Raw genomic sequence first — 26,839 nt, forward strand, 5'->3', positions numbered from 1 at the left:
TTGAAAGCTAACATATTTTCTAACCAAAAACAAAAAAAGCCATCTTTGAGAGAATTTTATGGTATAAAAATACTTTTTAAGTTTTTATACATCAGATTTATATTAAATGCGCACATATAATATACGCAAAAATTGATGCATATAATACTCCTAAAATAATTCCATGATTCTGGAAAACTGTAAAGATCAGAAAAGAATGATCAACCATATATATGATGATGAGCAGAGTTACTAGAGCAACAGAGTGACATGCATTAAGTTACAACATGATATTGATATATACACTAACATAACCAGTTAAGCACATGCTACAAAAAACTACAACATCTACATTTACACACACATACATATATACTCCCCATGCACCATATACATAATTTTACTCCCAAAAAGATTAGTAACTTATATAAGAAGAGATTGGCTGTACTCTAACATGAGAAGTAACTAATATAGAAGCTATTAAGCTAAGATAAGCTAAGCAGTAGTTGGAGTTGGATGCACGAGAAAGAAGAGCTCCTCCAAATCAAGATCAGATGGCTGGAAATAACCATTCTTGGGGGGATCTCGTTTTCCCTTTCCCTTTCCCGGAAAGGAAAAAGGCTTCTTCTTTGGCGGTGGCGGTGGCACTATTGCCCTTGGTATACGGCACTCCCACCTCTTAGGCGTTGAACACCCTCCATCAAGTTCAACTCCATCGCTACTCATCATGCAAACTAAACAAGGAGAACGGTCTAGACAAAATGAAACAAGTGGAAAGAATTTATGTTAATAATAGTTAATAAATAATCAATAAAGAAGAGAGCTAGAGCAAAGTGGAAGATGATGAGTAGTGACCAAATTAAACTGGACTGCAGCATATGTTGTTGTTTATGTTAATGTGTTACCAACTCTCTTGTTTTTATATTATTATTATTAATAATTATCCGTTTGGGAATTTCAAATGTCAAATGAAAAAAAATAAAAAATTAATGGCGGTGTATGCGTTGTTGAGTGGCTTGTTCTGGAAGGCGCCAGGAGAGGAGGAGTAAATGTGTGTGGTTGTTGTAATGACACGTGACCATCACTTTTCTTAAACGTGGCGCCAACCCAAGCAAGACATGTCTATCCCTTCAGTTTTCGATTTCCAGGGATGCGCGCCATCCACTCTATAAAGTTTTTTTTTTTTTTATTTGCACCAGGATATCTATTAGGCCGGAAGCCCAATGACTAATCCTTTAGATACTGTAGAGGTAAAGTAGGCGACCCTCTCAAGCAAGCAAACTTCATTCCCATCCTCCGTGAGTATCGAATCGGAAGAGATGATTAAGAGATACAGACCCTCATCCATATGTGCCAACTTGCGTTGGTTCAATCTAATAATTTAAGTATTAATTTATGATGAATTTAAATTTCACTTAAAGATATAGAATTTAAACTCTTAATATTTTTTATCAAATAAATTAGATAATTTTTAGCAAATTTTTTTTACTTTTATATTATATAAAATCACATTATGCATATTTGATATTATTTTTAAGAAATAATTTTATTTTTTTGAAAAGTTAACCCAAAATTTTTCAAGAAATAGAAAAATATGATTTTTTTATCAAAAATTATTTTATTATTATTATTAAACTTTTTTACTTAAAAATAAAAGAGACCATTATGTCGCTTTTATTCTTGATTACCTAAAAAATATTTTCTGTTTTTTCTTGAAAATATTAGTCCTTTACCATTATTTTCACATAATATTAATTCTCTGTTACTATTTTCACACAATATTTTAACTGAATCACCTGTAAATATAATTTTTTTTAACTTTTTTTTATCATTCTACTACTTTATTTTTATTATTAAATTTGTATTTAATATTGTGTGTGATATAAAATCTCAGTTTGATTTTACATGTAATTTTATTTTTATATAACTTGCTATCTTTTTATAGTTTAGCAAGTTCTTGACTCCAAATAAAAAAGAAGGGAATTCTAATAAGAATAGTAAAAATAAAAAATAATAACAAAATATACATGACACACATTTCATATTTATTTTCTATTTTCACCTACCATATCATACACAATAAAATACTACATATTAATTACATAATTGCCTAATAAGATTGTAAATAAAATACAATTATTTTCTAATAATATTAGACAAGAAGAACCAAATGTTAAAAATATTAGAAAGATAAAACTAATAAAAGAATAAATAAAAAATTGATTATAATCTTAGAGATTAAATTATGTAAAATTAATAATTTAATATTCATTATTAAAAGATATTTATTGTCATAATTATTTTAATATTCATTCTCTTATATAAAAAAATTATATTTTTTTTGTCATTTATTTAAATACTATAATTTTAAAACAAATATTTTTATAATTAAAAATTTAAATATAAAATAATTTATTTATAAACTGTTAATTAATAAAAATTTTGTATTTTAATTTTTGTAAAGAATTTATTTAAATTGGTTGCTATTAGACACATTATTTAACGGTCCAAGGCAAGTAATTTTTGGTCAAGTCCAAATTGATATTAACCTTAGAAGTGGGCCACTCAATCCCATTTAAAAAAAAAAAAAACGAAACGTATAAATTCTCGTATCGTTTTCTTCTGTTCGTTCTTTTAGCGGAATGGAATGAATGAATGAAAGAGGAGTTTCCAAAAATAAACAAGAAAAGAAACCTGACATTCAAATTACGCCATGTTCATCCTCAACAATAATCTTAGCTTATCAATATTTATTCAATTTACGTTCCCCATTATAACTTTTTCCATTATGTTTGTTGAAACAAAGCCAAGAACAACAGAAGATAATAACAACGCTGATTGATTACGATTGCAATAAGCATGATTGCTTCAAGGATTGGTCACTCCCTATCACGCTATTCTCGTGCTAAAGTGAGCCTTCTTCTTCTTTTGTTTTCTTTTGCTCCCGCTATGTTTTCTCTTGAATTCAAGTGTTTGCATTATTTCATTCATTTATTTTTAGGAAAAAATAAAAAATAAAAAAGTGTGGATGCATATTTATATATATGCTTATAGAATTTGTTACAACGCGATGCTGGAAGAGCAACCGTTTTGAAGGGTTATGGCTATGTTGCTTCTTCTTCATTCGGAGGAGCTCCTTTTCTTGCTGCTACTACTATTACCAATGGTTTCGCTTCCAATTTAATATTGCATAGGCTTCATCGGCTCTTTTCCAGCATTAATAATGCCCCAAAGAAAAAAAGTAAGTGCAAGGAAAAAAGTGTTTCCTTTTGTTGTGTGCTGATGCAATTTTCAATTGCATGCATTGTGGTTGTTGTTAGTGTGCTAATACTGTCATTTCTTGAGTTTGATTTTTTATTGCATTTCTCTTTTGGCAGATTATGAGAACTACTATCCCAAGGGAAAGAAAGAAATTCCAAAAGAGGATCAGCAGAAATCTAAGTCTAAAGAAGGTATAAAGTTAATGTATTAGGTGACATTGTTGATTAGTGTCTGCCTAATGTGTACTTTTGCGTTAAAAATATCAAGTTTGGTAGATGCTTATGCTAATAGGTTGAAGTTCTAATGGATTGATATATAGCTCTCTCAACTTTGCATAACAGCTAATGATGAATACTTCAAACACTTGATATCTTATTTTCATTTCAGATGAATCCAACACAAACAAAGATAACAAAACTGACAATCATGAAAAATTTCAAGAGAACTTGAAGAAACAACTTCACAATATCATCACACCTTTGTTGATGATGTTGGTACTTCTTTCATCTGCTCCTTTACCTGAACATGAACTCCAGAAAGTAAGCATAATTGTGTTTATACACTACCAGTTAATAGGACTTTTATTTTTTGCGGAGTGTCCCTGCTTGATAACTAGAACATGAACCTAACAATGTGATTACTGTCAATGAGACATCTCATTTTGCCAGAATTTTGTAGTTTCTTATGTTTCACTGCTCTTCTTGACATGGATGGAACTTCGATTGTTTGCAGATTAGTTTCCAAGAGTTTAAAACAAAGCTTTTGGAGGAAGGAGTAGTAGACCACATTGTTGTTTCAAATAAGTCAGTTGCCAAAATCTATGTAAAGGGCTCTCACCATAATGGAACAGGAGATCATGTTGATGAAGGGAAAACACTTCCTGCAACAGTTGAAACTGGAGGCCAATATAAATACTATTTCATCATAGGCAGCGTCGAGTCCTTCGAGGAGAAGCTAGAGGAAGCACAGGAAGCACTCAACATTCACCCTCATGATTATATTCCTGTCACATATACTTCTGACGTTTATTGGTACCAAGAGTTATTGAGATTTGCTCCAACACTTTTGCTTTTGGGATCTCTCGTGTATATGGGGAGAAGAGTGCAAGGTGGGTTTGGTGTTGGTGGGGGCAACAACAAAGGTGCTAGTGGAATTTTCAACTTAGGAAAAGCCCGTGTAACTAAAGTGGATAAACATGCAAAAAACAAGGTTGAATCTCTTATGATTTTCCCTTTGTAAATAAGATGGATGTTGATTTCTGTATCCAGTTTGAGATTCAATCTTTTTCAGGTCTACTTTAAAGATGTTGCTGGGTGTGATGAGGCAAAGCAAGAAATCATGGAGTTTGTGCATTTCTTAAAGAATCCAAAGAAATATGAAGAACTTGGTGCGAAAATTCCAAAGGGTGCTCTTCTTGTTGGGCCTCCAGGCACAGGGAAAACACTCTTAGCAAAAGCAACTGCAGGGGAATCCGGTGTGCCTTTTCTATCTATATCTGGTTCTGATTTTCTGGAGATGTTTGTTGGTGTTGGACCCTCAAGGGTGAGAAGCTTGTTCCAGGAAGCAAGGCAATGTGCTCCAAGTATAGTATTCATTGATGAGATTGATGCAATAGGTAGAGCCAGGGGACGTGGAAGCTTCTCTGGTGGCAATGATGAGCGCGAAAGTACATTGAATCAATTGTTGGTGGAGATGGATGGTTTTGGAACCACTTCTGGGATTGTTGTGCTTGCTGGCACAAATAGACCTGATATCTTGGACAAAGCTCTGCTTAGGCCTGGCAGATTCGATCGCCAGATTAGCATCGATAGGCCTGATATTAAGGGTCGCAACCAGATATTTCAAATCTACTTGAAGAGGATCAAACTAGACCATGATCCGTCATATTATTCACAGAGGCTTGCAGCACTTACCCCTGGATTTGCTGGAGCAGACATTGCCAATGTTTGCAATGAAGCTGCACTGATTGCTGCAAGAAGCCAGAAGACTTGCGTCACTATGGAACATTTTGAGGCAGCAATTGATAGGATTATTGGTGGATTGGAGAAGAAGAACATGGTAAGTAGTCTTTAGAGTTCATACTTCATACCATGGAACTCATGATGCTTATGTCTATTTATGAATAATTGAATATGAACATTCATTACTGACACTGAAGTAGCACTAAATTGAAAAATGTTGAACCTATTTGGAATGGAACACTCCCCCTGGCCCCTCTACTGAGCTTCCACATTGGAATGTATGTTTCTCAACCAGGTAGTAAGCATGTTGGAAAGGCGTACCGTTGCTTACCATGAATCTGGCCATGTTGTTGCAGCATGGTTCTTGGAACACGCTCAACCATTGTTGAAAGTAACCATAGTTCCTCGCGGTACAGCAGCTCTTGGGTTTGCCCAGTATGTTCCCAGTGAGAATCTCCTAATGACAAAGGAGCAGCTTCTTGATGAGATTTGTGGGATCCTTGGTGGTAGGGCTGCGGAGCAGGTAGTTTTCTCTTTTCCCTCCATGTTTACACTAATTTTTGTTTCCTAGAACAATGATATAGCCTCCTAATAATCCTCCTAAATATCATGTTGAATAGTAAATGAAGGAAAAAGTAGATATAGTAGATGAAATAAGTGCCTTGGAATCTTAAAAAATAATAAATTCTTTCTCTAAATAGAAAGACGTTTATTAGGAGGATTAATTTGGAAGAAAAATCAGTTCTCTTCAATGAGTAGAACTAGTTCTTTATTGGTATCTTCTTCATGAGATGTTGTTTACCAACCTTGAAAACCATGCATGCATGAGACTAATGACAGTGTGGTTTCTAAATGCAGGTTCTGATTGGAAGAATCTCAACAGGAGCACAAAATGACTTGGAAAAAGTGACTAAGTTGATGTATGACCAAGTAACAGTTTATGGCTTCAGTGACAAAGTTGGTCTGCTCTCTTTCCCTCAGAGAGGAGAATGGATGACCAAACCATACGGCGACGGCACCGCCGCCCTCATCGACGCCGAGGTTCGAGAATGGGTTGCCAAAGCATATCAGCGTACTGTGAACCTCATTGAGGAACACAAGGATCAAGTGGCTCAAATTGCTGAGTTGCTGCTACAAAAGGAAGTGCTATACAGGGATGATTTGGTTCAAGTTTTGGGCGAAAGACCATTCAAGTCTAGTGATGAACACAACCATTATGATACTTTCAAGCAAGATTTTCAACTGGACAATGACAACAATGGGCAAGGACCCCATGGTAAATCATAGGATAGGGGAGAGAGTCTTAAAACTTTGAAGTTTCTGTATCTCATTGTACATGCAATTTTGTTTTTATTTCTCACCATATCTTGTATTAAAATCTTATAAAGTCATATTGTTTAACCATTTCTCTTTCTAGTTTCTCAAGTCATAAGAAAATGACTCATACTATTTATTTACCAATGAAAATGAACCTTTTGATTTTACTCAATAAAACAAAAGCACCGACACTGCCATGTTTGGCCTTAACTTAACTTGGCATATACTCTCCCCAACTTTCTTTTTCTTTTAAATACAGTCTCGTTCTTATTAACTATAGCAGCAAAAGAAATTCAGAAAACAACACGATTATACAAGCTTTTTTCGGAAGCATTAACAACACCACGTGGGATACTTGTCTAAAGTGCTTTGTTTAATTGATAGTTTCAGAATCAATTACCTTCAATGGACGTTGCCGCGTAGGAACAAAGTAAAAGGACAAGGGCAGGTGGTGGAAGCTGAAACATTGAAGCAAGCAACGTGTCAAGTTTTGAGTGGACAACGTGGTACAACTAAAAAAAAAGTGATGTGTCATAAGCTTTTCAGTTTGTTCCGTTTTCTACTTCTTTATAACAGGATTGTCAACTTTGAACTGTTACACATTGATCACTCAACGCCATTCCTTTATTAACCCTCTTTTTCCCTTTCCCTTCTCTCCATTTTCTTAAATCTTCAATCCTTCTTTCTCTGCTGAAACCTTTATTTACTGTAAGTCCATTAGTTTTCATGCTCTATCTGCCATAGTGTAGTGTATTACTCTTTCATTCTGTTATTTTTTCTCTTTACTAAAAATGTGAGTGCTTTAATATCTTTTTTTCATTTTATGATTGAGACTCTACACTATCAGAAACTGTGTTTTAGTTTGTGAGTCTATTTAACCTGCCACTTTCAACACTCTTATGGATTTACTTCTTTTATTTATCAGTTATGTGTTGATGTTACCATCTTAGTTTCCATTTGGAAATTAGCACATATATGGTCTCTTGAATTTGAAGTCAGTTTTCAATGGCACTCTCTACTGATTTACTTTTCTAATATGCACTCTTGGAATGAGCATTTTTCCTCCTTCTTATGCATTACACAAGAAAGAAAATTTTTTCATGAAAATTTTTTATGTATTCTTCACACAACAATATGCAGTTTCATTCTTGTATCTAAAGTGGTGGTTATCTTTTTTTCTTATTTATTTATTTTTTTCTGCTGAATCGTTGTAATTTAGCCTCTAGAGTCTAAAATGGAAAACGGGAATCAGTTCCAGGAAGTTTCAAAGGCCAAATACGATTGTCTTTTGTTTGGTAAGACTTCTAGAACCTGGATGACTTAATCACTTATACTTTCTCATGTATTTATATTTACATTTTGTTTTATATTTTCAGATCTTGATGATACCCTTTATCCTTTTAGTTCTGGATTATCAGCGCATGTGACAAAAAATATTCAAGGTAAATCAATCAGTTTAACCACTTTATGATCTCAGTATCTGATTGCTTGTAAGTGTGATAGTTTCTAGGATTGTATCTCAAGTTGTGATTGTTTGATTGAATCATTGCACAGATTACATGCTTCAAACACTTGACATAGAGGATGCTAAAGTTCCTGAATTATGCTATTCACTATACAAGGTTTATGGGACAACAATGGCTGGTCTCAGGGTACAACTCAATTAACCTTCATTAATATTATTTTTTCCCTTTTTCTTCTTATTAATGGTTAATAGTATATATGCAATTGTGATGGAATTTAATTAGTCATTTTGCCTCTTTTATTCTCACCAGGCAATTGGATATGACTTTGACTATGATGACTTTCATGGGTAAATGCCTTTACAAATTTGTTGTGTTTCTATTTGACCATCTTCTAGTATAATCAAGTTATGTGAAACAGGCATCTTAATTTTTCTTTTCTTTCTTCTTCTTTTTTTTTTTTTTTTTTTTTTTTTTTTTTGTGTTGAAAAGCTTTGTTCATGGGAGATTGCCATATAATTTGCTGAAACCTGACCCTATTATTAAGGGAATTTTGCTAAGCTTGCCTATGAGAAAAGTTGTAAGTTCATTTATTCAAATGGATGAAAATAACACATGGTTTATAAAATCTCTCTACTACATGTGGATCATTTTATTTATTTATTTGCTATATAGGTTTTCACAAACTCAGATGAGGCACATGCAGGTAGAGTACTTCAAAGGCTTGGATTGGAGGATTGCTTTGAAAGGATCATAAGCTTTGAAACATTAAACCCATTCAACAAGTTGAATGATCCTGAGAACAAACTTGGCAATGGAAGTAGAGCAATTAGCACAGGAATATTTGATTTTTATGAGTACTTGAGTAAGCCTGATTCTGATATTGTGCTTCCAAGGACCCCAGTAGTCTGCAAACCTTTTCAAGATTCATTTGAAAAGGTTTTTAGTTTGGCAAGCATTGACCCTCAAAGAACAGTAAGATTGTTAATCTCTTCTGTTAGTTCTGTATCTAATTCGAATTTAGTTTAACCTTTTACATGATGATCTTGCTCTTTGCATTCTTCTATAACAATCAACATATACCAATTATCATTTCCCTATATCCTTTTGTGACAGATGAAATCATTGTTCATTTCTTTTGCAGTTGTTCTTTGATGACAGTATCCGCAATTTAGCCACTGGCAAATCATTGGGCCTTCACACTGTAGTGGTAATTACTCACTCCATAATTACAATGATGAGCATTAAAGTAAACTTGTTTTAGGTTTTTTCATAATGACTAGCATTAAAGTGAACTTGTTTTAGGTTTTATTTTGATGTCCATTTAGTATTGTAGTATGCATTTAAATCCATACAAATCTATACATTTCATGTGAAATCCAAATATAATATGAATGCAGGTGGGTACTTCTGTTAGAACCGCAGGAGTGGATCATGCATTAGAGAGTATACATAATATGAAGGAAGCATTTCCAGAACTGTGGGAAGCTGCTGAGAAATCTGAAGGGGTCAAGTATTCTAGGAAGGTTTCAATTGAAACATCTGTCATAGCTTAAGCTTATTATACATCTACTTTGTTAACCATCCAATAATGTTATTGTTATTGGAAAGAATGAGATTATGATTATATAACGGAGTTTCTATTAGCAACTTGTTATTTCCTTTTGTAAAGGCAAAGCCAAATACTTCTGTGGCACAAAATATTAAGTAATGAGAAGAAATTGAGAAAATAATTGGCTAATAAAGCATCACAAATAAGTCCGAAATGTAGTAGCTATTATGGACAAGAGATATTCCTTAGTTTCTAGATGTGATAATTTCATGATTCAAGAGGTACTACTACTATTAACTAAGAATGATCAATATACTACACAAGAAGAATCATGATATGCAATAATGAAAACAGGCTCAATTCTATTTCACTATACCCAAAATAATCAATAGAAAAATAGCCTAATAAGGATCAACTATTCAATGAATACTTCTTTCCCGTGAAAGCTTGGAATTTCGGTGCTTCTTGCTTCTGTGATGAATCTTGCTTAGTGATATTCTCAGAAGCCTAATAATAAGAGAGAAAAATTGATTAGCTGGACTTTCAGAAAGGTAAATGTTAATACAAATAATGGTAATCAATGAACCAGAAATTGAAGGGTTTTCTGTCTCTCCAGGAGATTAATATGGCGAAAAATTACCTTCGGCAGTGGTCTCTGAGTGTCAAATTTAGCTGCATTTGACCCAAACACAAGCTTTCCAGAATGTCTACGTGAAGTGGTATTCAATGATTTAGAATCAGAGCCTTCCGTTTCATCGTTGCTTTGTTTCTGCTTTTTCTTTGGAGAGGAAGTTTGATCGGCTGATTGTGTTGAACTTGAAGGTTTTCCATCTAAACGTCTTCCGGAGCCAGTGAATGGACTGAATTGCGGAACCTTTGTCGTTGGTGGCTCATCATCTTCAACTGAAATGTAAAGAATAAACTTAAAATCTGTTAAAGAATTTTGCACTAACGAAAACTGAACAAACTCTTCTGAGTATTTCAAAGTTGATTGACGAGGGACAACCTTCCGAACGTTTCCTTTTGGATAGAGCACACGGTGCTGGTTTCTCAGGTTCTTTATAATCAAGAGGTGCTGCAAAATCAACTTCACAGTCTGTTTCAATTATACTGACTGCAGGAGAGGGTTTTGTTTCGACAATGTCAATGTAATACTTCTTGCTGTTATAAGCAACCATTATAGTGTCACCGGTTGTTAAACATGAGTAATTCCTTAGCGAAGTCTCTAGGCTGTGCAACCAGGCGAAAGAAAGGAAATATCAGTTGAGCCAAAAGAAGACAAAGAAGTCTAAGTAAAAAGAATACTAACATAGCTTTTGGATTGGTGATATCCAAAAAGTCCTTGGTGTGAGGTTGTAGCTTCACATATGTTCCTTTTGCAAGACTGGTGTTTCTCACACACACAGTGTCTCCCTCTTGTAGGAGCATGTTTTCCATCATCTGGCAATATGGGCGAAAAAAACACACACAAAAACCAGCAATTGTAAGAATACGAGATTTCATTGGGTAAAAAATATTTTAAAGAAATCGGAACAAAGAAGGAAAGGAGATCACATACCCAATATGGTATATATATGATCCCTTCATCAGATACAAATTCGAGGACACCGCAGTGAGTGACTTTCCCAGCGGAAGGATTGCTAAGCTGAAACAACATAGGGTAGTCTATGTGCAAGGATGCTGAAAAACATCATTAGTAAAGATCACGACAAGTCTTCAGATGAATAAATCAGGTAATTCAAGAGTGGGAAAAACAACAATTGATTGGTGGAAACCAGAGAATAACAACTAACCAAGGCGATCGAGGGCTGAAGGGGGCATGATGACTGGGGGCAACAAGAATTGTCATGAGAAATTTTATAAGCACAATAAATACATCAAATTTCTATAATACCAAAGATGCAAAATGTAAGATGTCACATACTTTTATCACCCTTTTCCAGATTTGACTGCATAAGATCAAGAGAAATAATAATCAGTTTGAGATCCCATTATGATTATTTATTTATTTTTCTTTCCAGCAAGGGGTGCTATTACAAGTGCAGATATAAACCCAAATCTAAGTGAACTGTATACAATGTCTTATGAATAGAATGGAAAGCTTTGGCTTGAGAGAGAGTTATGAGATGCATCAAGTCAAAACAATGAGGTACCTTCTCGATGAAGGAGACAGGGTAACAACGATATATCTGTTCAAAGGTTGTATCTTGGTCATCATCACTGAAAGCCTGCAATGTTCGACACAGAAACCAGAACAAAAGAGTTAAAAAAAAAAAGAACTGTCACAGCAAAAAAAAAAAAAAAGAAGGTAGGGACAGCAAGAGTGTAAGACAGTATTCAATGACACTGATTAACGAAGTCTCCAATCCATTCCAGTTTAAAATTTATGCTTTATTTTCAGAATCTAATCCAGCACTATAGAATACATAAAAAAAAAAAAGGAAAAAAGAAAAACACTAGTGATCATACCATAGCTAAGGATAAAAGGGAGAAGCTTCCACGCAGTAGAAAGTGCTCCTGAACCAAATAAACAAACACCAAAATAATCCACCATATAAATAAACATATTTAGATAAAGAATCAAAATTTCATGCAGCTCATAGAATCTCACTACAAACTCATGAATCCTATGAAAATCCACCAGCTCAAAGAAGGGGGAAAAGGTGCTTCCTTTATTTATTTATTTTTCTTTCATAGAGAGTAAAAGGAGAAGAAACGTGAGTGTAACAAGAGAAAACAAGAAAGAATGAGCGATCGGTAATGTCACAACAACCTGGAAGAAGAGACACAGTGTGGTCGCTAGTTTTCACTTTGGACGAAAGTGATGAACACACAAACACAAGGTTTCGCTGTTTTTATAGTTTAGGACCTCTCTGCCGTTTGGTTTTCAGTGAAAGTTAAAAAAATCTTCGGCTTCCATAACAAGATAACCTCTCTCCCTTTTTTGGGCCCAAACATGGGCTGGATTGGATCAAGCCCACATTTATTATTTTCGGCCCAATTATGTCTAAAAAAAAGATAAATGAAAAGATAATCAGTTACCAGTAATTAATAATTTTGTTAGCTAGGTTAAGGTTCGTTCTTTCATTCTGTTGATTTTTTGTGGAGAAGCCGAAGAGAGAATTTGAAAGACTGAGACTTTGAAGCTGCAAGTTTATAATTATGGCGAAGCGAGAGCTTTCTAGCACTTTGAGGAACTTGAAGGTAAAAACATGAACATAAACATGCAAACGCCCTCTTGTTTTTTTGCCCCCTTGTTTTCCAGATTCCAATTTTGAGCTGAAATCTTAGCTATTGCTGCTTCTTTTAACGACAATTTATTGTTTTGATTAATGGAGGGGGAGGTAACGGTGTTGTTGGTTGTTTTTGTTTGGATATTGTGCAGTTCATGCAGAGGGCGGCGCTGAGAGAAGAGAAAACGAAGAAAGAGGAACTCCAACCTGATCTCGCTGCAACTACCACCGTTACTCGAAGATGGTATTTTTTTCGTTTTCTTCTCTCATATTTGATTAATGTAGCTTATTTGTCAGCTCAACAATTTTTTACTGAATTATTGAATTCTCAGCTCATTGTTTTGTGATTAGTGATTACTGATTAGCTATTCTTTTGAAATTTCAAAGTTGTATGCATCTTAGAGTTATCTATGCGCCATGTTTTCCCCATTTTATTCCATTATTTTCAATGTTATTGGTGTTGAGTGAAGAGTGAAGACAAACATCAGCATCAAGCCTTTGGACTATTCTGGAATTGTTATGATGAAACCACACAAAAATATGAAAATTCTTGGTGAAGTCGAAAAATTGTGCAGCTCTGCACAATAATTTGATTTGTGTTCTATGACACAGAAGACAGTGTGTACCTACTGAATTTTCATTCCGCTGCCCACTTCCTAGAAACTCATGATTCTTGAATGAATTGAGCTTTTTACTTTAGTGATTGGTGTATAATGAATTAAACTCCCCATGTTTCAAAGGAGAAAACCTCCTAATTGCAATTATGTGGTCTTAACTCTTATTTAACATTGAGTTGCATCTACTGAACAATGAACAGTCAGAATCCTCGTAGTAACTTGTGAATTGTAATGGCATTGGTTTTTCTTGATTGCTGCTTACTAAATCAGCGGTGTTCTTCTAATATTGATAATTAAGCTTTGGAGAATAACTATTGTTTCTAGGTTCTAAGATGGTTGGCATTAATTACTTTTGGTCTGACGAATATGGGTATCTACTGTTGGGTGGTTTTATCCCTACAAATTTGGACATGTTATTATATCTTACGTGATACAACTTTAGATGAAGTCATGCATATGCTAAAATTTTTCATTGAGATCTGATATATAATTTGCCTTTAACCTGGAACTATCATTTTCATTGCTGTTTTATTTTCCTATTCAGTGTGGTCATAATGGAAGGTGATCCCCATCCAGGGGCAGCAAGAGGTCGTATGTCATTTCAAAGTTTTAATCCTTCTGTTGATGTGAGTGTGAATGATCAATAGTTTCAAAGCTTTTTCCGTGTTCTCAATATTGTGCTCTTTCTTGTGATCATGTTTTAATGACAAAGCAATGCCTCTGTAGAAATTAAATGAGGAAGAAGCTAAACTTCAGCAGCCAGCTGCTGAAACTAATATTTCTAGAAATCAAAGTGGAAATGAGTCTTTTAGGTGGGTTTATTTGTCTAAACTTCCAAGTTTTTTTTAATTTATTTCCCTTTTTTTCCCAAACAAGGGTCAGAAAATTATACATGTATGATTTTCATGTCTCCTATATGTCATCCTCACTTTCTCTGGTTAAATGAAAATAATAAAAATAGAAAAGGCCGAAATTTTTACTAACTGTGTGAACTTAAATTTGATTCATTGGTTCAGAGAAAACAACTCTACAACAGAAGGTTCGGAACGTGTTAATGGCAATGGGAAAAGGAAACAGTCTGAAGTAAATTGTGAAGAACAATTTCCAAACAAATCACCCAAGAATGATGATGATGTTGATAATCAATCTACTCCAAAAAATAGTTTGGGCTCTTTTAGAAAACCAAATGTAGATAAGCTGGACTGGAATGTCCTTCGATCGTCAAAAGCCAAACAAAAAAGATGAGTTCACTGGATATGTGGATTGCTTACAAGAAGTTAGTTTTGGTTCCGTGACATGCTTTAGTTGTGTTTGTACGTTTTGTATTTTTAGATACATCAATGTATTTGTAATTCAACTAATCTGCTTTTTTGACCTCTTCATCTGAATTTATAGTTGAGGTTCATGATTTACCATGATTTTTAATACTTTTAGATTAAAGGCCAGAAGTCCATGTATTTTACTTTTACCTTATCTTTATATTATTATAATATGTGTTACAGTTGATCATTAATAATTTTGTGTTCTACTTTAAGTTATTTTGCTTCTGTGGTGATCAGTAATAAAGCAAGTTTGTTGTGCTTCATAACTAAAATAACAATGGGAATGTGATTCCCATGTTAATATCAGTAAGAAGAGAATTAAACATCAATATCTAGATATTTACAATCATAGAGGAAGAAAATATTACAACAGAACTTTTATGGTATTGTTTCAACCGGCCTAATGTAAAATCTCATTACAACACTAAGTTACTAAGTGCTTAAGCAGGAACCCAAGCAGAGAGAGCATGAAGAATACGGCCTTTCCAGCCCTGCAAAACCCACTTGCCATCCTGGTCAACCACAAAATCTCTATGATACTCTTTCTTCAACATTCCCTTGATTTCATTCACCAATTCCTGATCCACCCGAATTTGCTTGAAGCCTGCTCTCTTGTTCCTAATCTGCCATTGCTTGTAGGTCTCTGGCCTTTCAACTCTCTCTGCTCCCTCACAAGCTATCACATTGATAGCATCCCTTCCAATCAACCCTTTCTCAAGTATCATCCTTTCTACATCTTCGCGGGGGACATTAGCCTCAAACATATCAAATTGTGACGAGAAGTGGAAGAGCGCCTCCCTGAACCGTGTCAGGAAAAACGGCGCGCTATAAGAGCCATTGACTACCCCATGCAGGAAGATGTTTGGATTAATGCTCCTGATCAGCTTCAACACTGCATCTCTTGGACTGTTTACTAACACAGTTTCATCCGGCAGGTTTTTCAGCCTGTAAAAGCAGTTAACCACTGTCACTTCATTCCTGTCTATTTTAAGATCCTCAAGCCTGATTGTTTCCCATTTCTGTGCAATGCAGTTGTATTCGAAAGGCACATTGTGCCTCTTACAGTAATTCTCCAGGCGTCTACCAGTCTCCTCGAGCCTTTCTGCCGGCCGGAAACCCGGCTGAGGAAGATCAATTCCGGTTATACGAAGCTTTATAGGCGCATTTCTCTGCGACAGACGCTTGATAAGGCAGGGCCACTGGAAACCATAGCAAATTCCAAAGTCAATAATGTGAACACAGCTTTCATTCTGTACTAGGTTCATGATTGTTTGGGTTGCAAATGTATTTGTCATCCTCTGCAAAGGAGAAGCTGTCACATATAGTTTGTGAGCTTTCAACATATCAGCAGCAGATGCCATATCAAGGGGAAGATATGAAGGTGTTCCGGCATTCAACCGTGTCTCAAGGCCAATGGCGAAGTAATGCGCCATACGCTGCATTCCATCCCCAGCTGGTGAAGAATGTTGCCTAATCTGCTTGAGTGTATCATATGCATTCCTCTGATCATAGTTTGCCACTGCTTGTGCACACTGAGTTAGCAGACTCCATAAATCCACAGTGGCACCTGTGTTGCTATTTCTGCTGCTTCCTTTCTTCGATCTTGCCGTCTTTCCACTGGATCCAACTGAGTCAACATTCTGCCTCTTCAGCATCTCATTCTCTGGTAAGGGTTCAACACCAGATAAACATTGACTTCTTCCAATCTGAACACGCAGCACTTCATCAAGAATCTCTGGTGGCTCTGACTCATCAGAGAAAACAGCTGAGATCTTGCTTCCTCTTCGACCTTGTTCATAAGAAGTATCATCATCAACCTGAATACTTCTCTTTTCCCTTGTTCCTGTTGTTCCAGATCGAGATCCCTCTTCATTGTTTGTCAGTAGTACCATGTTCTGGTAGTGAATTTCAGAAGATCCATCATTTGGGGAGTCAAGAAGATTGAGCCAATCTGACTCATAAGAGTCATTATCAGGGGCTTGTAGCAAAGAAGATTCATATTCACCAACAAGATTGACCCAATCAGACTCATAAGAGTTATTATCAGTGGTGCAGCTGCTATAGCTCTCGAAGCTGGTGGTCCGACCATAATCACCATCTCGGTTGTTTTCATCACAGCCTTGAGAGGGTACAGAATTTGATGAATTTCCAAGCACTTCAGAGAATGATTTTTCAGCAGCTTGGAGCTTCAAACACTGCTGCAACATACAGGGTTTGTTCTCCAAGTCATCTTCCTCCTCCATGAGGATGTCACTTATGTATCTGAGGATGGGGTTGGAATATTTATTATACTCAGCAGAATCTTCACTTGAACTGGTTCCAGGTGAATATGATGAACTCTCACAGTGAAAACCATTCATTATTGGTTCCTGATTAGAAAACAGTGAGACATGACCAGAGAAATTTTCTAGATGAGGGTTGGTAGAAAGCATATTGAATTGAAGGCTAAACAAAGAGAGAATCTATTCTGTAACAAGGTTGTTTCTTAGGAACAGATCTACCAAGGAAAAAAGAAAGATTCAGAAATCTAAATAGCTGACCTCTTAATTTTTGGATAATGATCAATGATATATCATTAGAAGATGATGATAACAGGAGATAAACCCTATAGAACAAAGTAGTATTATTCAGTATCTATGCTTTTCAGATATGGTCTATGCTTAGTTTTTGAGGTCAAGTCCCTTCTTATAGCATAATATAAATACACATGAAACTAAGCCATTTCTGTGGTGAGGAACCTTCATAGAAGCTGTGCCATAGCCACCACCCCCACTTGCCATTTTCATATTCTAATGGTACAATTATTTTAAAAAACATTATTAAAAATCATAACTCATCTTAGTTATCTTCTTAATTTTTAAATAGAAAAGTTTTAATTTTTTGTCTTTTTTATAATTTTAAAAAATAATATATATTTATATTATTACTCATTTAAGTATTAAAAAGATAATTAAAAATTAAATTATGACTCCTAAGCATTACTGCTATATTAACAATCAATTATAGAGGATGAGTTAGTGGTAGTCACGGTCAAAGCTCAAAAGGAAGATTAATTTATTTGGTAAAAAAATTACAAAAATATTTTATAAACACAAAAAATTAATTATTATATATTTTGAATATTTATAATAATATATTAACTTTTATATATATTTTTAAATAAAGTAATCCATCAATAAAATAATTTAATCAAAATGCTATTATAATTTTTTTTTTACCAGCAAAGTAGCAATGCAATCAAAATATATGTTCTTATTTTTTGCAATTACTTAGTTAATTCAATTTTTTCAGTTTAGTTTTTTTAGTGAGTAATCTGACAATATACTTTATTTTATACTTTTAAATATACTAATAACAAAAAATAATAAATTCTGATAACCCTCTAACATTCTTCCAATAACAATTGTGTGGTAAGGCTTTTAGCCCTACAAATTTAAACATGTTACTATTCGTGATAAGATATCAACCCTTAACTTTAGATAAAATCATGCACATGCCAAAAGTTTTCGTTCAGATCTGGTATCTAATTTTCTTTAATCTGGAATTATCAACTTTAGAGAAATCATGCATATGCTAAATATGCGTGAAGATCAATAATTTCAAAGCTTTTTCGTTATTCTGAATATTTTGCTCTTTGTTGTGATAATGTTTTAATGACCAAGCATTGCCTCTATAGAAATTAAATGAGGAAGAAGCTAAAATTCAACAATCAGCTTAATATTTCTGGAAATCAAAGTGGAAATGAGTCTTTTAGGTGGGTTTATTTGTCTAAATTTCAAAGTCTTTTTTAATTTATTTTTTTTCCTAAACAAGGGTCAGAAAATTATACATTTATGATTTTCATGTTTGATATATCATATATGTCATCTCACTTTGTCTTTGGTTAAATAAAAAAAAATAAAAATGAAAAAAATCCCAATTATACTAGGTGTGTGAAGTTAAACTTGATTTTGTTTGCATTGTTTCAGAGAAAACAATTTTACACCAAAAGGTCAGAAGGTGTTAATGACAAGACAATAGAAAAAACAAACACACTTTTTAATTTAAATATGGAAGGGAAAGTGGTGTAGGATGCAATTATGGAGTGTATAGGTGTTTTACGCACAGTTGTAGTGTCAAGAGCAAATCTGATCCTTCAATTTGTGTTTAAAAAATTTAAAAAAAAGTGCAGTACACAAATCGAACCGTCCGATTTGTGTTTAGACAATTAAAAAAATTTTAATATTATAATTGGACCATCCGATTTTTGTTTTCAAAATAAAAAAAATTAAAAGTACAAATCGGACCTCTGATTTTTCCTCCCACACAAATCGAATCATCTGATTTGTGTTCTTAATTTTTTTAATAAAAAAATCGGACAGTCATTTTTCTTCACTTCATAATTCAGAAAAGGAAAAGTATGAGTAACCAATGCTATTATTATACAATGCATACAATGGGGTTTAATTGAAATTAAAATTAAATTTTGGATACCGGGGATTTAATTAAAATTAATACTGAATTATAATCATTAATTATGAAGATTTGTTAGTTTGAATGGTTCAAAAAATTAGGATTCAGTAAAACCAAAACACAAACCATGACCTATTCTCTATGAACGGCGTCGCCGACACAACCAACAACGCAACCCCTCTCACCGACGTTACTATCTCTTTTTCTCACTGGCTCGTGTTCACCGGAAGTCGCTCCCGGAGACGTTGAGGTCCTCATTGGTGAACGCCCTTCTCCCAGCGTGTGGCTCCTTCCAGCGACACCGCATCATAAGGTGAGAATGGTTCCATTGAAACTACCAGAAGAAGCTCCCGAACATTTTGTTGCCGACGGTCAGCAGCCTAATAAGGTGAGAATGATTTGATGAATTGTTCACCATGGATGCTTATTTATATAAGAGTTAGATGTTTATAAATTGCTACTTGCAAACTTAAAGTGAACATACAAAATACTATTAAAGTGACCATCCAACATACTGTTAAAGTAACCATCTAACAAATATCAACCCATTTTTAACAATGGTCAGCTAGGATACGTCACGTTTCATACACATGTTTTTTGAGGTTCCGGTGATCTGTACGTTGACGAGCAGGTGGGAGTTTCTTCCGATGGTAGGAGATGAAAGCGCCCACGCGAGAAGAAGTCGGCTGCTGCACGTTTTGTGGATGACGGCTCCTTGAGGGCGTTCCCGATGGCCGGCGTCGCGCCCAGCTGCTCCGTTGAAGAGATGGCGGGATGATCAGGACTTAGACGGCGCCGTTATTGATACCAATTGTGAGGATTGATGGGTTGATGGGTGACCTTCCTTTGTTGCAACAGGGATTGTGTGTGATCAAGGATTGAGAGGGTTTGGGTTTTGTCACGTTACTGCAATGTTCAGAAATAACAAGGGTTTGGGTGTGGGGGGAGGGAAAACTAGGGGTGTAAGTTACCGAACCAAACCGAAATTTATCGCAAAACCGAACCGAAAGTTACAACAACCGAATAAAAACCGAAAAAAATTGGTTTTTTTGGTTTTTTTCCGATGTAAACCGATCGGTTCGGTTCGGTTTTCGGTTGGCTCGACAGAAACCGAACCGAACCGAACCGAACCGCAGAAGTGGTTAGTAATACATTGAAATGGAAATTTTAGACTTAACAAATGTGTTTGTTTTATGTTTAGTTGTTGGAATGAGTTGAAATTGTGTTGAATTTGAATGTAATGTAATATTATTTTAATTTATTGATTGTTTTGAACATCATTTTACTAAGATTAATTTTCTATTAGTTAGGATTTAAAAACCGAAAAACCGACCGAACCAAACCGCTTTTGGTTCGGTTCGGTTCGGTTGGTTTTTGATCCAAAACCGAACCAAACCGAACCGATAACACCCCTAGGGAAAACGGCAAAACAAAGGGGTTGATTGATTTGGGGAAAAACTGTGAATATAAGAAATTAGGTGGTATGTTAAAATAAACAGCTAAAATATGATTAGGGTTATTAATTGATTAATTCTTTCTATTAATATTAATTGGGCCTAATAAACAGCCCATTGTATACATTGTATACATATTTCATTGTCTCCCTAGCGGTGCTCTAACTGTCCCCACATTCATATTTAGCACCACCCACTTTTATAACCATGCATAATACAAACAGAATTTACATATCCAAAAAATTGAGCCAAGTCTAAAACAAATAAAGGGAATATGATTGCTATGTTAATACAAGTAAGAAGGGATGTAAACATCAATATTTATATTATACAACCGTCATAGAGGAAGAAAAGAAAATAAAAACAAAAGTATAGAATCTCATTACAAAACTATGGTACTAACTGCTTTCTGCTTATGCAGGAACCCAAACAGAGAGAGCATGAAAAATACGACCTTTCCAGCCATGCAAAACCCAGTTGCCATCCTGGTCAACCACAAAATCTCTATGATACTCATTCTTCACCATTCCCTTGATTTCATTCACCAATTCCTGATCCACCCGAATTTGCTTGAATCCTGCTCTCTTGTTCCTAATCTGCCATCGCTTGTAGCTCTCTGGCCTTTCAACTCTCTCTGCTCCCTCACAAGCTATCACATTGATAGCATCCCTTCCAATCATCCCTTTCTCAAGCATCATCCTTTCTGCATCTTCGCGGGGGCAATTAGCTTCAAACATATTAAACTGTGATGAGAAGTGGAACAGAGCCTCCCTGAACCGAGTCGGGAAAAACGGTGCACTATAAGAGCCATTGACTACCCCATGCAGGAAGATCTTTGGATTAATCCTCCTCATCAGCTTCAGCACTGCATCTCTTGGACTGTTCACTGACACAGTTTCATCAGGCAGGTTTTTCAGCCTGTAGAAGCAGTTAACAACGGTCACTTCATCCCTATCTATCTTAAGATCCTCAACCCTAATTGTTTCCCATTTCTGTGCAATGCAGTTGTATTCGAAAGGCACCTTGTACCTCTTACACAAAGTCTCCAACCGTCTTCCGGTCTCCTCGACCCTTTCCGTCGGCCGGAAACCCGGCTGAGGAAGATCAATTCCGGTTATACGAAGCTTTATAGCCCCGTTTCTCTCTGACATATACTTGATAAGGCAGGGCCACTGGAAACCATAGCTAATTCCAAAGTCAATAATGTGAACGCGGCTTTCATTCTGAACCAGGTTCTTGATTGTTTGGGTTGCCAATTTATTTGTCATCCACTGCAAAGGCGAAGCTGTAACGTAGAGTTTGTAAGCTTTCAACATATCTGCAGCAGAAGCCATATCAAGGGGAGGATATGACGGTGTTCCGGCATTCAACCGTGTCTCGAGGCCAATGGCGAAGTAATGCGCCATACGCTGGAGTCCATCGCCGGACGGTGAAGAATGCTGCCTAATCTGCTTGAGTGTATCGTATGCATTCCTCTTATCATAGTCTGCCACTGCTTGTGCACATTGAGTTAGCAGAGTCCATAAATCCACAGTTGCATCTGTGTTGCTGTTTCTGTTCTTTGAACGTCCTGTCTTGGAATTGGATCCAACATTCTGCATCTTCAGCATGTCATTTTTTGATAACGGCTCAACACAACAATATTTTTTACTTCTTCCATACGGGATACGCAGCACTTCATAAAGAATCTCCGGTGGTTCTGACTCGTCGGAGAAAACAGTAGCTGAGATCTTGTTTCCTCTTCGGCCTTGTTCATATGAAGCGTCATCATCAACCTGATAGCTTCTCTTTTCCCTTGTTCCAGGACTAGATCCTTCTTCATTGTTGATCAATGGAACCATGTTCTGGTAGTGAGTTCCATAAGATCCACCAAGAAGAGAGGCTTGTAGCAAAGAAGATTCATACTCGCCAACAAGATTGACCCAATCAAACTCATAAGAGCTATTATCAGTGTTAAAGCTGCTATAGCTTTCGAAGCTTGTGCTGCGACAGTAATCACCATCTTGGTTGCTTTCATCGCAGCCTTGAGATGGTGGAGAATTTGATGAATTTCCAAGCACCTCAGAGAATGATTTTTCAGCAGCTTGGAGCCTCAAACACTGTTGCAACATACAGGGTTTGTTCTCCAAGTCATCTTCCTCGTCCATGAGGATGTCACTTATGTATCTGAGGATGTTATTGGAATATTTACTAGACTCAGTGGAATCTCCACTTGAGATGGTTCCGGAAGAAGATGAAGATGATGAATGAAAACCATTCATTATTGGTTGCAGATGACCAGGGAAATTTTCTAGATAAGGATTGGTAGAAAGCATATTGAATCTAAGGCTAAACAAAGATATAATCTATATGTAACAAGTAACAAGAAAGGTTCAAAAATCAAAATAGCTAACCCTTTTAACTTAATTTTTGGATAATAATCAATGATTTATATATCATCATTAGAACCTGACAATGATAGCAGGAGATAAATCCTATAGAACACACTAGTATTGTTCAGTATCTATGAAACTCTTGTGTGAGTTGAAGAGTAACCTATAATCGGCTATGGTATATGGCTATTTTTTGGGTCAAGCCCTTTTTTATAGAATAATATAAATGTAAATATATAAATATATATAGTTAAGCCATTTCTGTAGTGAGTAACATTCAAAGAAGCTGTGCTATAGCCATCACCCCCCACTTGCCCTTTTATATTTTGAGGAGTGTTTGGGGAAGCAATTTTTGTGATTTGTAGCCATTAAATAGTCATTAATGATGATTTTAATGGTGTGAGATTTTATCTAATGACTCATTTTTCTTTCCTAGTTACATGCTTGCCAAAATTTAAAAAAAATTGCTGCCTCCTAAACTTTTCCTTATATTTTAGTGTAATTTTTGTTAGATATTTTACTAGTACAATTATTTAGTGTTATAACAACTAAAGTTAGTAGCAGTCAATGTCAAAATTCGGAAGGAAGACTAATGCATTTAGTAAAAACAAAAAATACAAAAATATTTCTAAATCTAAAAGTTTAATTATTAAATAATTTACTATATATTTTATAATAAAATAGTTAACTATCAAAATAATTAAATCAATTATAAATTTATAATCAATTTTTATAAGAAAATAAGTGATTAAAAATTTTAAAATAAGTTTAACTTTAATAAAATAAATAAAAATTTATATATAATTATTTTTATATAAAATTAATAATTAAAAATTTAATAATTTATTTATATACATTAAATTATATAATAATTTTTAATTATCTACACAATAAATGTACATAAATCTTTACCAATAAAATAAGTATGACTAAGCCAATGAGTTATAACTCAAATGGCATAGTCTCTTCATATTTAATTAAAAAATTACGGGTTCGAATCTCTTATTTTTAGTAAAAAAAAAAAAGGATAAGTATGACTAAATTTCCTTTGAACTTTTAGTTTATTCGAAAATAAATAAACAACTAAACAGAACAGAAGTCATTGTCTTGTTACACGGGAGATAAGTGCAATGTGATTTCCCGTCTCCATGCGGTGAATGTAGTAAAAGATATACACGTGGCAATGTGATGCACCGGACCACCAGAAATGAATTTTGTTTTCTTGGGTCCCATGATTCCACACTGTAATAGTCTAATAGAGTCATTGAATTGTTATCATTATCTTGGTCAAAAGAAAAAAAGATGTATATATATAAAATTCTAAATAAATAAATAACATTGCCAACATCGTATCATAGGCGCATAGAAAAAAGTGAAATTTTAAAGGAGGCTTTCTCTATCTGCTGAAAATTGTAACTTCAACGATATTACGGGTGATAATAAATTTGCTAGACAAGATAGATCCAGATACATTGCCTTGAACGGCTGAACTAATATTTGGTATTGACTTTGTCTTTGTTCTTTTTCATTACTTTTGATATTATAAATTGAATTTAGTTTTATTATATTTTTAATAATAACTAATTTTAAAAATATATTTAATCATATAATATCATATTAATAAAAATAATTATTTTTATATTAATTATATAAATAATTATTTAAAATAATAAATATAATTAAATAACTGTAAACATATCAAAATTAAATTTTTATAAATTATAATTTTTGCACTATATATACATAAGTTTATGTGTATTTATTTTGACTAATCCTTAGTAATAGTCTTTTTGACTGAAGACACAAATTCAGCTCAGTTAGAAATTCAAAGTTTTAGTTAAAAACAAATCAAGTCTTGATGTGATTGATTAATGGCCTTTAATTAAGAAATTAGGTTCTTTAATCAAAGATTTTATATAAATTTTATTGAATAATAACAAATCTAGTTTTAAAGTGTTTATTTTCATTACTTTTATGCTATATTCAAAGTTTGTAAGATAAATATAAGCAATAATTTGAGATTTCGTGTCACTCAAATTAATTGCATGTGTTAATTACGTATATTACAATAAATTTATAGGGTGAAGTTTCAAAATATTGTATGCAACTATGCATGTATATTTACGACAAGATGTAACACTAATAAAACTAAAAGAGTACACAAAGAGTACGAAAAAAAGTTTGTTATATATTTTTTAATTAAAAAATTAAAAAAATATATAAACTGAAATTATAATTAAATTTATGTATTTGATTCGATTTAAACAAAAAATAAAAATCATAAAATGACAAGATGACTAAATCAAGTTTGACTGTTTGACAAAACGATGCATGGCGGCTATTTTAGTGACCAATCAATCATCTTTGGAGGTTCCTTCTTAATGTTTATATGCATGTTATTTATTAGGATGTAATTTTAACTTTTACACATGAAAGTTTTATTCAATTATGAGTAAAAATAAATCAGTTTTATTCTAATAGCTACACTCAATTTTACATTTCTCCCATGTATTAAAATTATTTATATTTATATTTATTCATCTATCTAAAAGTTAAAAGTAATGTTTGCCCTAAAAAAATCAGATTCATGCCTCCCATGAGATCAAAATGACCTACACTACTAAAAATATCTCAGTGAAAGTATCAATTATGTGAATCATTTGGCAGAAGAAAGTAACATACTAATAAAGTGTGGGAGCCAAACCAATCCACTAGGGTAACAAAGCAAAGAAAATTTAATTTGTTAAATTAAAGAATTAAGCACTTTCTAGACTAGCTGGGAGGTATTGCTACAAACCACTTTTCTTTTGATTAACTTTTCGAAATAAGGTTGAAGGTCTCTAATAATTGATTTTGGATCCCAATAATTGCCGCCAAAAATTGACTATAATAATAACCAGCTAAAATTAATTATATCAAGTGAAATTCAGATATGCTACTGGACCTTAGGTTTGTATGATGATCATTACTGTAATAATGATATAATTAATTATAATAATCAGTCATACCTGATGAGTTAGTAATGGTCACTGTCTTCATACACGGATGATGAGAGCTAAATAAACATGTGATTCAAATTATATAGGACCAAAACTACAACCTTGACCCCAAATATACTGAATAATATCCATAAAAATAAATAATTTAAAAAATTTCTGAATTCAAAGTAAAATTTTCAATTTTGTGAATACCAAACTCAAGCACACATGTGATTGTAACTTGTATGAAATGACAAGTAAAACTTTTCAAAGCCATAAATCACTGGATGTAGAGAATGGCGGCTTTTGCAATAACCAATCATATACATGGATCGCACCAAATGCACTCAGTTAATTAAATATTAATTGATTAGTTAAGTGTCAAACTACTCATGCCTCCAGTGGTAACCAATGCATATTATCTGAGTCATAACAAATAACTAATATTAATTTATTCAGCAAAGGAAAAAATTCATTCATCTGTAAGTCATAAGAGAAAATAATGTGATGGATATTCTAACCACAAAAATGTTCTTATTTTTATTATTATTAATCTTTTTCATGATATTTGACTGTTTGTCATTAAAGGGGTGCCCCCATGGACAACTGTGTCCTACACTACACATTACAAAGAACAACACAATTGAAGTATTTGAAACATTGCCAAACCAACCCACTAAGAAAGCAAAACAAAACAAAACATGAAATGTTAAATTTAATATAGAAAGAATCACGAACTCTCTAGGAGAGATCATCAGTTCATCACTACAGAACAGGAAAGTGCATCAATTTTTTGCCTTTCGGCAAAGGGTGAAGGGAATCTTGCTCTTGGAGAATATCAAAAACTATTTCTCTCTCAAACTTTTCAATAACATCAA

The 26,839-nt window shown here is 34.0% G+C and overlaps 5 protein-coding genes and 2 pseudogenes across 8 annotated transcripts; 3 read left to right on the forward strand and 4 right to left on the reverse strand.

Moving 5' to 3' along the window:
- Positions 1-226: 226 nt before the first annotated feature.
- Positions 227-871, reverse strand: LOC107614519 (cyclin-dependent protein kinase inhibitor SMR4). Its single transcript, XM_088497241.1, has 2 exons — positions 835-871; positions 227-731 (listed from the first exon to the last, which is right to left on the reverse strand). Exon 2 carries the CDS (start codon positions 706-708, stop codon positions 475-477), a length of 234 nt encoding a protein of 77 aa, XP_088353367.1. The 5' UTR covers positions 709-731; positions 835-871; the 3' UTR covers positions 227-474.
- A 1,967-nt stretch (positions 872-2,838) lies between these two features.
- Positions 2,839-7,024, forward strand: LOC107610259 (ATP-dependent zinc metalloprotease FTSH 8, mitochondrial). Its single transcript, XM_021108575.2, has 9 exons — positions 2,839-2,889; positions 3,034-3,220; positions 3,357-3,431; positions 3,628-3,779; positions 3,973-4,449; positions 4,531-5,298; positions 5,497-5,724; positions 6,060-6,477; positions 6,903-7,024. The coding sequence occupies exons 1-9, from the start codon at positions 2,839-2,841 to the stop codon at positions 6,950-6,952; spliced, it is 2,406 nt and encodes an 801-aa protein (XP_020964234.2). The 3' UTR covers positions 6,953-7,024.
- Positions 6,903-9,711, forward strand: LOC107612144 (Haloacid dehalogenase-like hydrolase (HAD) superfamily protein). Its single transcript, XM_016313965.3, has 9 exons — positions 6,903-7,226; positions 7,738-7,813; positions 7,895-7,960; positions 8,073-8,170; positions 8,294-8,331; positions 8,474-8,561; positions 8,657-8,956; positions 9,126-9,191; positions 9,382-9,711. The coding sequence occupies exons 2-9, from the start codon at positions 7,753-7,755 to the stop codon at positions 9,535-9,537; spliced, it is 873 nt and encodes a 290-aa protein (XP_016169451.1). The 5' UTR covers positions 6,903-7,226; positions 7,738-7,752; the 3' UTR covers positions 9,538-9,711.
- Positions 9,703-12,432, reverse strand: LOC107612143 (Ubiquitin fusion degradation UFD1 family protein). Of its 2 annotated transcripts, none has more exons than XM_016313963.3 (10): positions 12,307-12,432; positions 12,003-12,050; positions 11,687-11,761; positions 11,458-11,482; positions 11,327-11,359; positions 11,092-11,213; positions 10,843-10,973; positions 10,540-10,763; positions 10,174-10,436; positions 9,703-10,040 (listed from the first exon to the last, which is right to left on the reverse strand). In XM_016313963.3, the coding sequence occupies exons 2-10, from the start codon at positions 12,003-12,005 to the stop codon at positions 9,945-9,947; spliced, it is 972 nt and encodes a 323-aa protein (XP_016169449.1). In that variant the 5' UTR covers positions 12,006-12,050; positions 12,307-12,432; the 3' UTR covers positions 9,703-9,944. The 2 variants fall into 2 exon arrangements, with proteins under 2 accessions (XP_016169449.1, XP_016169450.1); XM_016313964.3 differs by having other exon boundaries at positions 12,304-12,402.
- Positions 12,433-12,580: 148 nt separating this feature from the next.
- Positions 12,581-14,899, forward strand: LOC107612145 (scarecrow-like transcription factor 11 (SCL11)). The gene is made up of 5 exons (XM_016313967.3): positions 12,581-12,737; positions 12,919-13,010; positions 13,928-14,009; positions 14,110-14,195; positions 14,400-14,899. Exons 1-5 carry the CDS (start codon positions 12,696-12,698, stop codon positions 14,626-14,628), a joined length of 531 nt encoding a protein of 176 aa, XP_016169453.1. The 5' UTR covers positions 12,581-12,695; the 3' UTR covers positions 14,629-14,899.
- A 124-nt stretch (positions 14,900-15,023) lies between these two features.
- LOC148547002 (scarecrow-like protein 30 pseudogene) lies at positions 15,024-17,519 on the reverse strand (annotated as a pseudogene). The gene is made up of 2 exons (XR_015896672.1): positions 17,246-17,519; positions 15,024-17,074 (listed from the first exon to the last, which is right to left on the reverse strand). The product of XR_015896672.1 is annotated as a scarecrow-like protein 30 pseudogene (transcript).
- A 3,289-nt stretch (positions 17,520-20,808) lies between these two features.
- LOC148547003 (scarecrow-like protein 30 pseudogene) lies at positions 20,809-23,202 on the reverse strand (annotated as a pseudogene). The gene has a single exon (XR_015896674.1). The product of XR_015896674.1 is annotated as a scarecrow-like protein 30 pseudogene (transcript).
- Positions 23,203-26,839: the final 3,637 nt, after the last annotated feature.

Source organism: Arachis ipaensis, chromosome B8 (assembly GCF_059453495.1).
Source record: "Arachis ipaensis isolate K30076 ecotype BB chromosome B8, ASM5945349v1, whole genome shotgun sequence".
NCBI classification, from domain to species: Eukaryota; Viridiplantae; Streptophyta; class Magnoliopsida; order Fabales; family Fabaceae; genus Arachis; species Arachis ipaensis.

Excerpts from the sequence above, each read along its gene's own strand:
- LOC107612145 (XM_016313967.3), top strand. The coding sequence starts at position 12,696 with ATGGCGAAGCGAGAGCTTTCTAGCACTTTGAGGAACTTGAAG. Across the intron at positions 14,010-14,109 it reads GTTTTAATCCTTCTGTTGAT|AAATTAAATGAGGAAGAAGC; the intron begins GTGAGTGTGAAT and ends ATGCCTCTGTAG. Across the intron at positions 14,196-14,399 it reads AGTGGAAATGAGTCTTTTAG|AGAAAACAACTCTACAACAG; the intron begins GTGGGTTTATTT and ends TCATTGGTTCAG.
- LOC107610259 (XM_021108575.2), top strand. The coding sequence starts at position 2,839 with ATGATTGCTTCAAGGATTGGTCACTCCCTATCACGCTATTCTCGTGCT. Across the intron at positions 2,890-3,033 it reads CACGCTATTCTCGTGCTAAA|AATTTGTTACAACGCGATGC; the intron begins GTGAGCCTTCTT and ends ATATGCTTATAG. Across the intron at positions 6,478-6,902 it reads CAATGGGCAAGGACCCCATG|TTTCAGAATCAATTACCTTC; the intron begins GTAAATCATAGG and ends TTTAATTGATAG.
- LOC107612143 (XM_016313963.3), bottom strand. Across the intron at positions 11,214-11,326 it reads TTCAGCCCTCGATCGCCTTG|CATCCTTGCACATAGACTAC; the intron begins GTTAGTTGTTAT and ends GATGTTTTTCAG. Across the intron at positions 10,437-10,539 it reads CAAAAGGAAACGTTCGGAAG|TTGAAGATGATGAGCCACCA; the intron begins GTTGTCCCTCGT and ends TTTACATTTCAG.
- LOC107614519 (XM_088497241.1), bottom strand. The coding sequence starts at position 708 with ATGATGAGTAGCGATGGAGTTGAACTTGATGGAGGGTGTTCAACGCCT.
- LOC107612144 (XM_016313965.3), top strand. The coding sequence starts at position 7,753 with ATGGAAAACGGGAATCAGTTCCAGGAAGTTTCAAAGGCCAAATACGAT. Across the intron at positions 8,332-8,473 it reads GACTATGATGACTTTCATGG|CTTTGTTCATGGGAGATTGC; the intron begins GTAAATGCCTTT and ends TGTGTTGAAAAG. Across the intron at positions 8,957-9,125 it reads GCATTGACCCTCAAAGAACA|TTGTTCTTTGATGACAGTAT; the intron begins GTAAGATTGTTA and ends TTTCTTTTGCAG.